The sequence below is a fragment of the Neomonachus schauinslandi genome, chromosome 11, assembly GCF_002201575.2.
Source record: "Neomonachus schauinslandi chromosome 11, ASM220157v2, whole genome shotgun sequence".
NCBI classification, from domain to species: domain Eukaryota; kingdom Metazoa; phylum Chordata; class Mammalia; order Carnivora; family Phocidae; genus Neomonachus; species Neomonachus schauinslandi.
Genome location: NC_058413.1, coordinates 17,429,830 through 17,445,074, shown reverse-complemented (window position 1 = coordinate 17,445,074; position 15,245 = coordinate 17,429,830). Strand labels below are relative to the sequence as shown.

The 15,245-nt window shown below is 46.2% G+C and overlaps 1 protein-coding gene across 4 annotated transcripts in view; it reads left to right on the top strand.

Annotated features, from left to right (window-relative positions):
• The window catches only part of EXT2 (exostosin glycosyltransferase 2), a 139,029-nt gene extending 131,375 nt beyond the window's left edge, over nucleotides 1–7,654 (top strand). For all 4 annotated transcript variants that reach the window (XM_021685386.1, XM_021685387.2, XM_021685388.2 and 1 more), the window contains 2 exons: nucleotides 403–485; nucleotides 6,881–7,654. In XM_021685386.1, the coding sequence (XP_021541061.1) occupies nucleotides 403–485; nucleotides 6,881–7,019 (222 nt within the window). In that variant the 3' untranslated portion in view covers nucleotides 7,020–7,654. The remainder of the gene's footprint in view (nucleotides 1–402; nucleotides 486–6,880) is intronic.
• Nucleotides 7,655–15,245: the final 7,591 nt, after the last annotated feature.

The following is a 15,245-nucleotide window of genomic DNA, read 5'->3' as shown; positions in this document are numbered from 1 at the left end:
ATTTCATCGCCCTTATGGCTGCAAGAACAAATGGTGTTTATACAAGGACCTTGGCAGTGAGAAAACAGTCATTAAACAGGAATTAAGGAGCTTGTCATCACCACTTCTTTCTAGTTACAGAAGGCAAAAGCCCTCCAAGCCTTTTTTATTGGGCCCTTGTGAGTTCTGCTGTTGGCCAAGCCAGACAGAATTGAATGGAGGAATGGTGAGGTGTGTGTGTCTGTGTGCGTGTGTGTGCGTGCACACACACGCATGCGCGTGCCCATATACGGGCGCTTGTATGCATGTGGAGGGAGCAGGCAGCTCAGCTTACAGAACAGAAGCGTGCACAGTGGTGTCACAAGCATGATTTTATTGTCCTTGGCACTGACAGCCAGGTATATTTTTGTACTTCTCTGGCAGGTAACACCACGAAAGAAATTCAAGTGTCCTGAGTGCACAGCCATCGATGGGCTTTCGCTTGACCAGACGCACATGGTGGAGAGGTGAGTGAGCTCTAACCAGAAGTCTGCCCTAGCCTCTGATCCCCATTTCCTGCCTTGGGCCTGTTTATGGGATTTGTTGGAGATATAAGGACAGCAGCTGGTAGCCATAGTCACCTCCTTTTGCACTGTGGGCATTGGGTTAGTTCAAGCCCAGGTCACTCAAAGAATTAATTTGGAATGCTACTCACTCGATTTGTAATGGCTGGAAGGGTCTTAAAAATATAGCTGGCCTTAAGCTCCAGAAGTCAGATTCTCCATGTGGACTAAGCAGTTAACCATCCACAGTCATTTGAGTGGAAGCTAGTTAATTCCAAGAAAATACTAGATGGTTCTGCAGGATAGTATCTCCATGTGACAGTAAAAGTTTGGTTAGAAAGAATTTAGCCAAACCCAGAGACAAATTACCTTTGCTGACCAAAACACCTACCAAGAACAGAATTGAAAGCACAGCTCTTTCCATTATAGAGTGAGAGAGAGAGTGGGGGGAACATGGCAGCTCTGAGATATTCCTTTTATTTCAGCCTTGTAGGTGGTGTAAAACAAACGGGAGGTGTACATCCTCCCTCAGTACCCTTATAATCCTAGAGTAGGCCTCATCGTTCTCACTTGTACCCCAAGGGTCCCCAAGCTTGGCATCTCCTGAATCAAACCTAATTCTCCCAAAAGGCAGCTCCTTATGTGAGACAGCAAGCTCGGACATCCAGTGACACTGTTGTCAAGGGACCAGGGCGCACTCAGAGAGTGCTGGAGTAGCCCTTATAGAATAAGATATCTAGTCAGGTGTCCACAGGCTCATAGGGATCTTCTTGCAGCGTCCATTTCTAAAGCGTATCCGCCCTGTTCAAGTCTTTAAAGCCTGGAGGATTTTCTTGTACAAAAAGTTGTTTCACTTGGCCTGGATTCTTCTATGATGCTTTCCTCCTCCTTATTTCTTATTCTTACCCTCTAAATAATCCTTTACTCTTTCATATATAAATATCTTACCCAAATGACATGACCTTTATCAACTGTCAATGTGAAATAATATATGATTTTGGAGATACCTGTCACTGGTATCATAGGAATTACACAGTCAAGGGCAGTGACATTAACTGTCATAGCTCATTTAGAAGAGACCCCGATTATAGTTATATTGGAGTACCTGAAACTGTTACTAAACCTACCTCCATTCTTTGGGAGAACTCATGGCATTAAGCTATTGGGTAATTGATTGGGCTGAGTTAAAATGGTGTTATATTGTATAAGACAGGAATCTTAGGGAGAAAGGTTGGCCTGATGATGGCCTTGCAGTTCATGCTAAGGCTAAACAACTCTTCTCTAGCACCATTGAGATAACAAATGTAAAGAGACTTAACCTGCAGTGAGAGAGATTTAAGTTAGATAGAATTATTATTGAACATTGAAGAAAGTAACTAAGGGAGATGTGGGGGCTTCCTCTTGGGAATAGGCTTTTGAAAACAGAATAGGCCACTGCCCAGATGTCGTTAGGCTTTGAATAAGATTCTCTCAGAGTTTATAATTAACAACAACAAATACGCATGTTAACAATCCAAAGCTAGGGGCACCTGGGTGGCTCAGTCGGTTGGGCGGCTGCCTTCGGCTCAGGTCATGATCCCAGGGTCCTGGGATCGAGCCCCGCATCGGGCTCCCTGCTCAGCAGAGCCTGCTTCTCCCTTTCCCTCTGCCTGCTGCTCTGCCTACTTGTGCTCTATAACTCTCTGTCAAATAAATAAATTAAAAACAAAACAAAACAAAAAAAACAATCCAAAGCTATATGTGATAAGTGCCTTAAGGGAGGCTCCAAATGTTATCGTTGATCAGGGGAAAGAGAAGTGACTTCTCGCTAGGTTGATTACTAGGAATAATTTTGTAAAGAGATGGCGCCTGAAGTCAGCCTTCAGAGATCACTAGGATCACTGGGCAAAAAGAGGAGATCGCAGGCAGGGGAGACTGGGTGGCCGAAGGTTCCAGTCATCAGGATGAAGGTGAATCTGGCAAGCAGTCAGGAGTCCAGTCTGCCTAGAGTGTAGAATTCTGGCCTGTTGGTGCTGGGCCCTAAAGAACTGCCCAGTGAAGGAGTCTGAACTTACTTCTTCAGGCTCTGATACACCACTGAAGGTTTTTGAACAGGGGAGCTTGATCAAAGTATTGTTTTGAGATTCACTTAGAAGTAGTGCACACAATGGAATGAAGCTAAAGAAACTGAAGAAAGCACATTTGGAAAGCTTGAACTAAGTTGAGTGTGGAAAGGAAGGGATGGATTAAATTATAAGACATGGGTTTTTGGTTTTTGTTTTGTTTTTTTTCCAAAGGAAGATATGCTAGAACTTGAGGTTATGGGGAAGGAATTGACAGAGGGAGCTTAGATCTCAAGTCAGGAAGAATGGTAGTACCGTCAACAGTGTGAATGATACAGTTAGGAGGAGACGCCGGTTAATGAGGAGGGAATGTGGATGGTTGCACCTTTAGCAGTGTACTTAATGAGGACAGGAGGAGATTTGAATCATGGGTGAAGTTGGAGAGCAGTAAGGTAGGTGAAGATTTGGGGGTCTTTCCCTCTGTATGTGCAGATGTAGATACGGAGCAAGTGTTTGGAAACAATGAACTAGACCTTCAGGAAGATGATGAAAACAAAGGTAGATATTGGAAAGACATCTGCCCAGAGATGGTCATTGCCTGGAGAAAAGGCAAGGGCAGAATCTTGAGAAGCTCTGACATTTTGGAGACAGAAAGAATAACTGAAAACAGAAGCAGCCACTGGAGAGGCCAGGAGAGAAGCGGGATCTACAGTGCACGGAAGCAAGGGAAGCGCGCAGAACATGCAGACTGGGGAAAGGGGCTTTGAGTTAAGTGGTCAGTGGTGACTTAAAAAAAAATAATGCCATAGAGTGATGGGGCCTATGGGTTATGGAGTGTGCGTCTGTGTGAGGAAGTGGAGTTAGTGAATGTAGAATACGCTTTTGAGAAATTTGATTATGGAACAGAGGACATCAGCCTTGAAATCAGAAACTGGGAGCAAAACTATTTGGATTAAAGATTGAATCACTAAATTATTAAATGAGGCACTTAGATCGGGAGGGAGGAAGTCATGATTTAAGCCATCTTGGGTAGACCAAGAGATGGAGTTACAGCTGTAGAATTGTTCATTTGTTGGGGTTTTTTTTGTTTGTTTGTTTTTTAATAGTTCCCTTTGCAGAATTCCCATTTTGTACAAAACAGTGAAAAAAGTTAACCACTTTGCAAGTTAGGACCTTGTGTTAGGTTTTGTGGTTTAATAAGCTTATTTATTCTTATATTTGGGGTCTTGGAGCAGAAATCTCAGTTGTGTAGGAGTGTAGCTTTTACTGCCCAGCATCCATTTCCAGGATCTACTGTTAATTCTTTAAGAACCAGAAAACCAGAAGTCTTTGTAACTGTTCATTTTGACCAGTCGTTTCACCACGTTAAGGCAATATGGCAGACAGACAGTGCTGATCTTAGGAAAAAGAACACTGTATTTTGATTCAGGCCCATCTTTGTTCAAATTATGGGTTTGCCACTTAGTAGCTATCTGACTTAAGAAAACTGATTTGCCTTACCCTGAATTCCAGTCATTTCATCTCCTAAAATAGGTATATTAATATCTATCAAATTACAGTATCCATTCATGGGTTCAACAAATCCCTATTGAGCATCTTTGTACCAAACACTGTGCTATGTGCTGGAGATGAATGAAGTAATAACATTGGAAAGCCCGTAACCCGATGCCGGGCCACATGAGTCTCCTTCCCAGTTTCCCCAGCATTAGTCCTCAAGGCTCCAGGTTACTTTAGGTGATTGGATGTGTTTACAAGGAAAACAGAAAACCATGAGTCCTTTCTCCCGCAGACACTTCTAGCACTTCAGAGGTAGACACTGGCAGTTCTTAGCCCGTTTGTACTAGATTAGAAAACCAACCTGGGGGAGCATTTACTGACAGGGTGGCTGGACCCCTGACAGAACAACTCAGGTGAGCCACCAGCAACCAGCCCAGCTCACCATCTGCCCCAGCCTGTGGCCCAACCCAGACCCCCTGTGTGAAAAGAAGGTAGGAAACACTGTCAGTACCTGGCAGGAGCGTTAAGGACCTTTACCCCTCAGTGGCCAGCGGCTTTTCCAGTGCAGGCTGTGTGGAGAGAAAAGAAGCACTCACTAGGCCTGGGTTAGCCAGGGGCAGTTGTCAACAAGTCAGCTGGCCTGAGCCCCAGTGGCCTCTTGCCCATGGCCCGGCCCTGTTGGCAGATCTGGTTACAGAGGAGACATTGTCCTCGCTGCACTCCAGCGGGCTGTGGAGCCACTGTCCTCTGCCAAGAACCATGGCTCTTCTTTAATACATGCTCACTGGTACTTGTGCTGGACATGGCTGGCCTTTGCTGGCCAGTGTCTACAGGCACGATGACTGGAAACTGGAAGAATCCGTACATGTTTGTAGACAGAACAGCTGCCAAAAGGAAGACCTTGGAGAGACTGACTGTGTCTGCCACCGCCTTGACCCTATCCTTGGAGGAGAGGGGAGTCGCTGTGCTCACTCGGTACCCCTTTGCGGACACTCCTCGGTCTTTCCCGGGATAACCTTGGACGCCCACCTCCTGAGTCTCACAAGACTGCCGGCAGGAGGGAAGGTCCGTTACCTGTGAGTTATAGTAGTGTGACGGAAAGCACAAAGGCTCTCTTGCCAGTGTAGACCTGCGTTAGAGACCCAGCTCCAGCACTTTCCAGCTCAGGGGCCTCGGGCCTCAGCTTTAACTGCTCAGCCGGTAACAGGAAGCTACTGTAAACCAGCCCTTGGGCATATCGAGGGGGCTGCTTTAAGGAATCCATGAAATCACGTTTGTAAGTTATCTGGCACGTAATAGGTGCTCAACAGTTAATTTCCAGCCCCTCCACTTGGACTCTGGAACTAGGTTGACAAATAAATTCGTATCATCTCATCATTAAGATTTTTTAGTCTCAGGAGCCAGACTACCTGGGTTTGGCTCTGCGTCTTATTGTTATTTGACCTTTGGATATGTTACATGCTTCTCCATGTTTCAGTCTTCCCAGTGGAAAATGGGAATAATCATAGGACTTACCCATAGGGTTGTTGGCATGATGGAGGGGGTTCCTAATCTACGTGGGGCACTTGTAACACAGCCTGGAACCTCTGATACATATTCACTGTTGACTTATGGTGGTGGACACGGTGGTGTTATTAGCTAGAAGAGCTCCAAATGAAATGGTAACACATTCTTTTAGAAACATAAGGACTAAGAGAAAAGAATTGATGACTGGCTTCTTTATTAATTGGTTTCTTCCTAAAGCTCCAAAGACTCAAAAACTTGTGGATTAAAACAATTGGAAACAAGGCTTCCAGGATCTCAGGACAGAAGAGACTTTTCTGGTCTGTGTCTTGAAATTCAGCCCCTCTTGGGTAAATGGTTCTGCCTGATTGGCTTGTTCTTACTGTAGCTCTCGGGTGCCTGGGCCTGACTTGAGGGGAGACAGTACTGACCTTTTTGAAATCCATCCTGGAGGTCCCCTTAACTTCAAAAGCCATGTTTACGGGCTTGTTTTTCCTCTCTGGTCTGGATGCGTCCTCCCAGCTGTCACACTCAGTTGGCCTGATTGACCAGAACCCTTTCCCGCCAGCGTGCCTGACCCGCTCACCTCTGAGGAGGTTGCTCACGGGCTCCAGGGGTGGTTTGGAGGCAAGGACAGTGCCGTCTCCCCTCCCACAGAGCCGCGGGGCTGTTCTGTCACGAAGCCTGAGGGCGCTGCTCGCTCTGACATGGGAACGGCCGCTCTCCGTTGGCTGGCAGTTCAGGGATTGCCCTCCATGACTGTTGGTCGAGTGAGTGAGGGGTTTATTGTTTGGAGGTGAGGTTCCCCGCCTGTTATCTTCATCTGCCTTCCACTGCTCCAGGTGTAAGGTCCTCCTCTCAGCCTTTTAAACTTCAGTAAGCTGGAGCTCAGATCCAGGAGCCTCTCCACCCTTTGCCTTCTCAGTTCAGCTGGCAGACATGGGGTTAAGAATTGTTGGCAGCTAATCCACCTTGGTTTGAGGCCTGCTTGTCCTGAGGGGGGAAGAATGAGTGGAATTTGAGGGGGAGGGGAAAAGATACTCTGACTTCTGCAGGCCTGTGGCCTCCAGACAGCATCCCCTGTTCACTTTCTCCCCCTGAACAACAGTCCCAGTCCCCGCAGATCATTTCTGCTGTCCACACCCTCCCAACCTTTTGTCAGAACCTGGGAGCAGGCTGGGGACTCTTGGATTTCTTTTGTTGATACCTAATAGTATGTGTTTTGCTCTCATCTGTCAGCCTCTTGAATATTTTCTCTGTTTTCCTCACTCCTTTCCCTCTCGTCCATCACCTACCTCCTCTCCGCAAACCCCTCAGGTCTGAGTGCATCAACAAGTTCGCTTCCGTCTTTGGGACCATGCCTCTTAAGGTCGTGGAGCACCGAGCTGACCCTGTCCTGTACAAAGATGACTTTCCTGAGAAACTGAAGAGCTTCCCCAACATCGGCAGCTTATGAAACAGGCCGCTAGCGGAGGTCTGAATGTTAAGCTTGGACAGAGGAGAATACGGCCTCCCCGGCACTCTGATATCAGCGTGTGGGGGACCTTTGATTGACAGGCTGGACCGGGACACCTAACCTGCTTCCTCAAGAACCGGAACCTAAAGAAAGTGTCTAAGCACCTTATTGGTGTGTGCCCTGTTCTAGTGTTTCTTATGACCTCCGATGGGTTCTTGTTGAAAATGCCAAATTTTCAACCTTTGTGAAGCCTTTGTGGCATGCTCTGGGTTTAAATCCAGCTCAGACTCCCTTTGTTTGCAGTTCCAATAAAACAGTCTGGGAGGAAACGTCACTGACCCTAAGACTGCGGAGAAGACAAACCTACTGGCCATATTAGATTAGGGGAATCGTGTAGATCACGCCCATATCTCACCTTTAGCTATTTCAGATCAGTGAGGTTTTTTAGGTGGAAAAGTCAAACCAAGAACTTGGTGCAAAATTCCAACATCTTCGTGGGATTTGACATCTGCCCTGGGACCGGGGGCACTGGGCCCATGCATAGGCAGAGCACCGAGTGCTGAATTGGGATCCTGTAAGTTCCATGAACCATTCCTCTTTGGTTTGGCTTGTTGATATGATTAAAATTTTTTATTCCTTTTTATACTATGTTTGAAATGCTGATTATTGGTAATCCAAGGAACGTTCTTTTTTGTGTGTAGTTAACTCCATCTTCTGGTTAACTTCAGTCTACCGTCCATGTCTAGGAGGATACATAGCCAGGAGGAGTATCCGGGGCCATGTGCGTCAAGTAGAAGATCCCCAAACTATAAACATTCTGAGAGAAGATGTCTCCCAAAACCTCCAAAGGAATCTGTTTGCTTCTTGATTAGATCCAGTCCATTTCCCTGAGTATTCTCAGGGAAAACAGAGACCTTCTAAAGCCATACCCTGAGATGCTCTAGCTGGTGCCATGCTGTAAATGTTGAGGGAGTTGTGATTCCCCACCCCAAGGGGATGCCAGAATTTCCCTCATTCTTTCGGTGTAAACTGAACGTTAGCCAGGGAGGTTCTGGCTAATGTTAAATGCTACTCTAACAACCGCTTTACAATAGTTCCCGGTATATTTAAATCGTTAAATTTTAGCATTTAGTAATATTGCACATGTGTGAAGTATACCTCTTTAAGCCCCATTGATGAACAAATCTACTCTGGCAAATGTTAGATGTTATGGATTCAAAACAGATTTATCTGGCTCTAATATTAAGATTAGCCACAGTTTGGGCTTTAGCCATAACATATGTCCCCAGAACACAAAATACATAACAATTTGCCTGGAATATGGTTATAATTACGGAAACCTAGCTGTGTACCAGTCGAAGTCACTCATACACCACCCATTGTTCTCTCGAGTGACACGAAGGTGCATAGTTACCAAGCTACAGTTTTTAAACTTGTAGTTTTAACAAGAGTCACTTCAGCTGTGTTCCCATAGACTTTGAGAGGTCAAAGAAAACTTCAAGAAGTAGCAGAATTGACAGCGGGAATCGCGAGAGTTTCATCTTCTCTCGCAATGAGGAGTGAGAGCGAGCACTGGACTGTTCCTGGTGGAAGGAACGAGATGCCGCCTCCTCCTGTATGTTCATGTTGCAGGTGCGGACACGGAAGCTGTGATTTGTCCAATGTGTTGCCTTCAAACACTGGTGCCTAAGAAATACTGTGGATTTGAATAATTACATTCTCGCCAGTAGGGGATATGGAAAGGTGCTTAGTCTCATATTCGTAATCCTGGGGATGGTAGGATAGAAACCAAGAGAAGGGGCGTTCTGTTGTCACCGACAGTGAGTACTGCTGCCCTTTCTGGGGTTCCCTAACTTGTCTCCCAAGATTCAGGGTGGGTGGAGGGGTTGGGCCTCACGTTTAAATTCTTGCCGGCAGGGGCGCCTGGGTGGCTCAGTTGGTTAAGCAACTGCCTTCGGCTCAGGTCATGATCCTGGAGTCCCGGGATCGAGTCCCGCATCGGGCTCCCTGCTCAGCAGGGAGTCTGCTTCTCCCTCTGACCCTCCCCCCTCTCATGCTCTCTCTATCTCATTCTCTCTCTCAAATAAATAAATAAAGTCTTTAAAAAAATAAAAAAAAAAAAAAAAAAAAAAAAGTTCTTGCCGGCAGCCGAGGACTACGCCAACGTTGTATGCATGTCGTCCCCTCAGCCTGGCCCCCTCAGGTTTTCTGCTCTTTTTCATGTCACTGAATCCACCGCCTTAGTGGCTGGCTTGTAATCCAGGTCTCCCTCTCTGAGGATAAATGTTTTCTCTTTCTTTTTTTAAAACGTCGTTAGCCCTTTCGTTTTGGAAGAGGAACATTTCAATCTGAGATGATTGGGAGCCCTGGGGGGCTGTGTTGGTGTGACTTTATCATCTTCTTAGGAGTCACTGGACTTCTCGGGGCATGAAACTCCATGCAAGGCACCTCACTACTCCTAGAAATATTGCGGGTTCAATCTGGCAACATAGCATGGAACGATTTCTATTACAGAATGAGTAGTATATCCTTGGCACTTGAAACCTCAACGTTTGTATCCTGTGAACAGACAGGTGGTACAGGCCACAAGGAGAAATCCGGGGCAGGGATACAGCCAGTGGTCATGATGCAGGGGTTCCGAGGGGGCTGGGGACTCCACCCCCTTCTCCGTGTATTTCTGAGCTGCTCACCAGCAAGCCTCACCCATAAGCTTGGGCTGGATCATCTGCCCTTGGGATGCCACAGAGCCTGGTTTCAGAAGCGGAACAATAATGCTAATTAAAATGTCATGTTCTGGCCTACAGCAGACAACAGCTGGTTTTAGATTAAGAAATCTTTTTTAAGAAATTGCATCTTGCTGGCCTGAACAGAAGATGAACCTGAGCTGGCCCTGGCTCTGGCCCAAATGTGCACTTGAGTCACTCGCCTTTGCCCCCAGGGACCTAATTGGGATGAGCCAGCTTGGAATGCAGGTTGGAAACCCTTTTTTGCTGGTTAACATTACCTAGTTCTTCATATTCTTATCTTGTAAATTTTAGCAAGCCTCACATGTGTTTAGGCAAGAACCTCCCTCTCTAGGAAAATTAAAGAGGAAAATCACAGCTTCTGTTCTCTGAATCTCTGGTTCGTTCCCGCAAACGATGTGCTGCTGTCTCTTCTCCGTACTCAGTGTCGTGAAGTTCACAACTCTGACTACCTAGCTCCTCTGCCAAAGCCTCATGTCCTTTCAGCTGTGCTTCCAACTTGTGGTTTTCCGGGCTAGTTTCTCCGCTGCTTTTGGAAAGAAGTGGGCATCATCCTGGCGCGTGCTGACCAGGACTGGGAGCTGGACGGGGCAAGCTGCCTCTTTGCTGTGATTTGTTGAAGGATCTACTAATCACCCTGTGGTGCCCCCAGCGGCTGCCTGGGATGGTGGTCTCTGGCCAGAGTGTTCCTACCACTGACAGATGCAGGTTTCTAGCCACAGGCTCTGAAGGTGTGATTGCCAGGGTAAAATTCAAGACCCTTTGATGGTAGAAGTAACAAGTAGCTGAAGGCAGAGGCCACTTGGGAAGTGGCTCAGGTTTGGTGAGACTTCGTGGCTGGCCAGTGAGAGGGTCCCATGGGAGCCCAGGTGGGAGGGAGAGGTTTGGGCTGACAGAGGTTCCCCGTCAGCCACCCATCCTGAGCCTAGTGGGTCTCCTTTGCTTTGGGGCCATTAGCTTCTTGTGGGGTAGGCTCCCTTTTCCACCCCTTGTGGCCCAGGTAACCTGTTGCAGCAGCAGAAGCCGCGGCAGGCTGCTCCCCAGGCAGCCCTGGCACAGAAAGGCAGGGACAGAGTGCTAAACTGGCCCCCAGCCTCTCAGCCACTTCCTGTGGGGCCATTCTGGCAGGGGTGCTCACCATCCTGGCATGCAGCTGCCCTCCAGGAAGACTCTGGAAGCAACCTGAGCTTTCCACTGCAGGGCCTGCAGGCATATGAAACCAGGGGCCTGTCTACTCACCTCAGCCCTGCTCCGTTCTAAGCCCTGGGGCTCCTATCTGAGGCCAGTGTTTGATACACACTGTTTTCTGAGTATAATCAGGGACAGCTTGTGGCCCCATTGTGCCCACTAAGCATCGTCTGATGACCTGGGAACAGATTTCATTGACCTTCTCCTGGCAGAGAAAAGTTAGGTAGGACTCTACTCACAGTGTTAAGGTTTTCCCCTCTCTTTAGGGTGGGAGCATTCTAAGCCCAACCCACAACCTCTCATCCACCTTTGTCACTGTCAGATGGACTAGTCAGGGGTTTCAGTCTCAGGCTTTGTGACTTCCAGGTTCCCGGGGACGGGGTGTGGGTCTGCACAGGCAGCTCCGTGCCACGGCTTTTCATTTCAGGCTCACCATTGTTGACAAGACAGGGAAGATGACTGGGCAGAGTTGGCCCCCCACCCTCCCAACTTTCCAGGCCTCTCTCATTTTCAAGAAAACAGTTGAGTCACCAGCATCTGTGTCTGGCATTTTGTTTCCACAAATTTACAACCTTTTCAGGGTAGAGTTTTCTTTTTTCTAGTCCCAACTAGTTGGGCCCCTGATTGCATTTCTTCCCAGTCCCCCTGAAGGATATAGAGCTGTCAAGCAGAAGACAAAGAAAGGGAGGGATGCCTGTGTGGCTCTCGAGAGCTATCAGGGAGCTGTGTCTGCTAGAGGTTTCTTAGCAGAGCTCCATCTTGTCTGCAACCTCTCAGGAGCTGCATATGGAGTGAGATCTGCCAACAGAGCAGGGACTGGAGTCCATATGTCTTAGACCCAAACCACCAGCCACTCCATATAGAGTGTTTTCTTATGGAAGCCACCGTAAGAGCCTTCCCTTCAGAATATATCTACTTGGGCTTTTATTTTTAGCCACCAACTTATATCATTTGCACCTATGCCCAAGAATAAACTCAAGGAGTGTCTGGTTTTCTGGTAATCACAGCTGAAGGACAACCAGCTACTTATTTGATCCAGGTGAGGTAAGAGAACATTTATTCAGTTGTTTGTTTTTTCTAATCATTCATTCATCAAAATACACTTGCTAGACTCTGTGCCGGCTCCAGGAAATAGAGAGTTGAATAAGACACTGTCCTGAGCTCAGGGCGCTCCAATTCTAGTGGGAGTTCTTGAGCTCTGTAAGATGGTGGGAACCCGTCAGTAGCCAAGGACTCTGCACATACTTTTTAGTCCCAGCTGTAAGTGAAGAATCCGTTAACACTATCTTTTCTGGTGCCTGGAAGATGCAAGGATGTTCCCATTTCCTCTTCTCATAGCACCTTCCCTTAAGTTGAACCCTGAGCCTTCCTTGGCCTCGAGAGAGTCCATTCCCATGCCTTAGTTTCTTCAACCCGAATCTGGAGGTAGCAAGAGCACTTAGGCCCCGGGATGGTGAGATGGAATGCATGAGATCTTTTCTCCTTCTCTTAACCAGGACCTTTACAGAGTTGTACCTGGTGATGCTGGCCGCCAGCCCTCTTCCGGCCCCTATTTCTGCTCACCCTGTTACTAGAGAGCTTGGGGGTCTGGATCGTATCTGGCCCCGTCAGGGTGGATTACCAGATGAGTGGTTCTTTTGCCCCAGTCCCTTTCCTGTGCTATAAATAAGCCCCATGTTTATTTTCTTATGTTATTGAAATGAGCACTTGGGATCTGGGCCTCTTGACGAGTCCAGAGAGCGTCCATCCGGTGCCTGGTGAGGGCCCTGCATGGCTGGCTGCTGTCTGAAGCTATTTGGAGTCCTACCCCCTGTGTTTTGGATGTGGCTTAATTTCAATAGTAAGGTCTGTATGCAGCCCTGTATCTGTTGATTTTCAGGTTTCTGCTTTCTGCCAGCCTCACTGCCTGCTTAGAAGTAAAGTTGTGTTTCTCATTAAGGGGATAACAGCCACAGTTGAGGTAATTAACAAAAATTGTGCATTGGTGGCAGCAGCTCCTATAGGATTTCCAATAGTCTTTCTCTAGTAGATCCTGAAGGGTTTACCTTCATCCCCTCCCTTCTGCCTACCCTGTGCTCAGTCTCTGTTCTTGCTCTCTGGATATAGTCCCAATAACTTCTCTTGTAACAGCTTTGTTCTTGTCACCAGTTGGGTTCAATGTATTGACAACTTGGCCAAATGAGGATTCCATTAACTCCATCTGCTCCAATTCTTGGGAGATGCAGGGTTTTTTCCCTCTCTTCTCACAGCATCTTCCAGTTGCCAGTTGTATGTTGGCCTTTCTTCAGCAGTTATAGGGATGAATATCCATGAATATCAGATTGCTGCTCCTTTTGGTCCCATGGCTACACCATCTCGCTGGAGAGGGTGACTTAGGGACAGCGTTGGGATGGAAAGGAAACATCTGGCAGCCCAGTGCAGTGTGTTACATGCTGTGTCTGGGTCTGAGAACTAGGAAGTGTTCTGATTTAGGACTTCCTAAGGAGTGATTTCTGCCTCCTTCAGGCTTTGACAACACATCAAAGGTACCCGGTAAGACTATGGCCAGGACACAGCCTTGTCTAACAGAACTTGGATTGAAGAGCATCGGCTACTTAGGATGGATTAGCCTGGTAAGTCAGTAGAGAAATCTTTTTGTAGACACAACCCAAACCTGAAGTCTGTTAATGAAGAGAATTGTGCCTAACAATGAGATTTAATTCACTTTCAGAGAAGAGACCAAGAGAAAGTAAATTTTCACTCAGGTGTTTTTAGTCTACTGACTCCTAAAGATTCTTTTCCTTTAAAAAATAAGCCTGATGTGATGGATTCATTCAATCAGTTCAACTCATTGAGCACGTACTAAGTACCAGATACTGTTCTTCATGTGAGGATGCTACATTGAACAGAACAAAATGCCCACTTTTATCTAAAAGTTTACATTCTAAGAAGGAAGACAACCAAAACAAGTAAATGAATATAATTTCAAATGGTAATAAATGCTGTGAAGAAAATAAAGCAGAGTAAGGGGAGATAGTGGCTTGGGCATGAGGAGGTATTTAGATGGGTTGGTCAGAGTGACATTTAAGCACAGATGTAAATGTTGAGAAGGAGGGTACAAGTCAGAGGGAACAGCTAACACGAAGGCCCTCAGGCAGGAACAAGCTCAGCTTGTTTTAAGAACAGCAAGAACGCCTGTGTATTTAGTGTGGAGAGCATGGTAGGGATGACACCAGAAAAGTAGGCCAGAGCCAAATTGTGTTAGGACCATGTAGGCCAAAAGGATTCTAGATTTTTATTCTGTGTGATTGGAAGACACTGGAAGGTTTTAAGCAAAGCAGTGATATCTGAATGGTATTTTTCTAAAAGATCATTTCGGCTACTGTGTGGAGAGTAGGCTACATGGAGCAAGAATGAAGGAAAGGAAATCAGTTAGAAGGCTTTTTTAGGGAGCCCAAGTGAGAGATGATGGCTTAGTTAGATTTGGGTGGTAGTAGCAGAGGTAGTAAGAAGTTACACTGGGAATACAGTCTTACTGGACTTCTTGATGAATGTAGGAGAAGAAAACAATAGAGGATTCACAGCCAACTCCTCTAAGTTTGTGTCCTGAGTAACAGAGTGATACCATTAACTGGAATATGTCGACTATGCAGGGGTGAGGGCAGTCAAGTGTTCAGAGTGAAAATCAACTGCCTTACTGCAGACATGCTAAGTTTGAGATACCTTTTGGACATCTAAGTGGTAGTGTCATTTAAGCAGTTATATATCTAGAGCTCAGGGGAAAAGTTAGGACTGAATATATAGATGGGATTTAAAACCCTTAGACTAGATGAGATTGCCCAGAGAGTCAGTATAGGTTGAGAAGATAAAAGGACTAAGACCCGATTACTAGGCCTACTCTAACATTTATAGAGAGAAAAAAAAAAAAAAAGGAAAATCCAGAAGAGGAGACTGAAAAGTTGCTGGTTAGTTAGGAAGAAAGCTGGGAAGGTATCTGTAAGATAGACTGTGATAAATTAAAGATGCACATTGTAAACCCTAGAGCAACCACTAAAAACCTTTAAAAGAGGCATAGCTAATAGGCCAATATTGAAGGTGGAACACAAGAAAAGTATTTAATCAAAAAGGCAGGAAAAAGAAGAAAGTAAACAAAGAACAGACAGGACAAATAAAATAATAGAGTAGACTTAAACCCAAATAGATCAGTGATTGCATTAAATGTAAATGGTCTAAACATTGTAGGTAAAGGGTAGAGATTATTCTGAATTCAACAGCAAGAGCAATTAAATGCTATCTATAAGGAAAACACTATAAA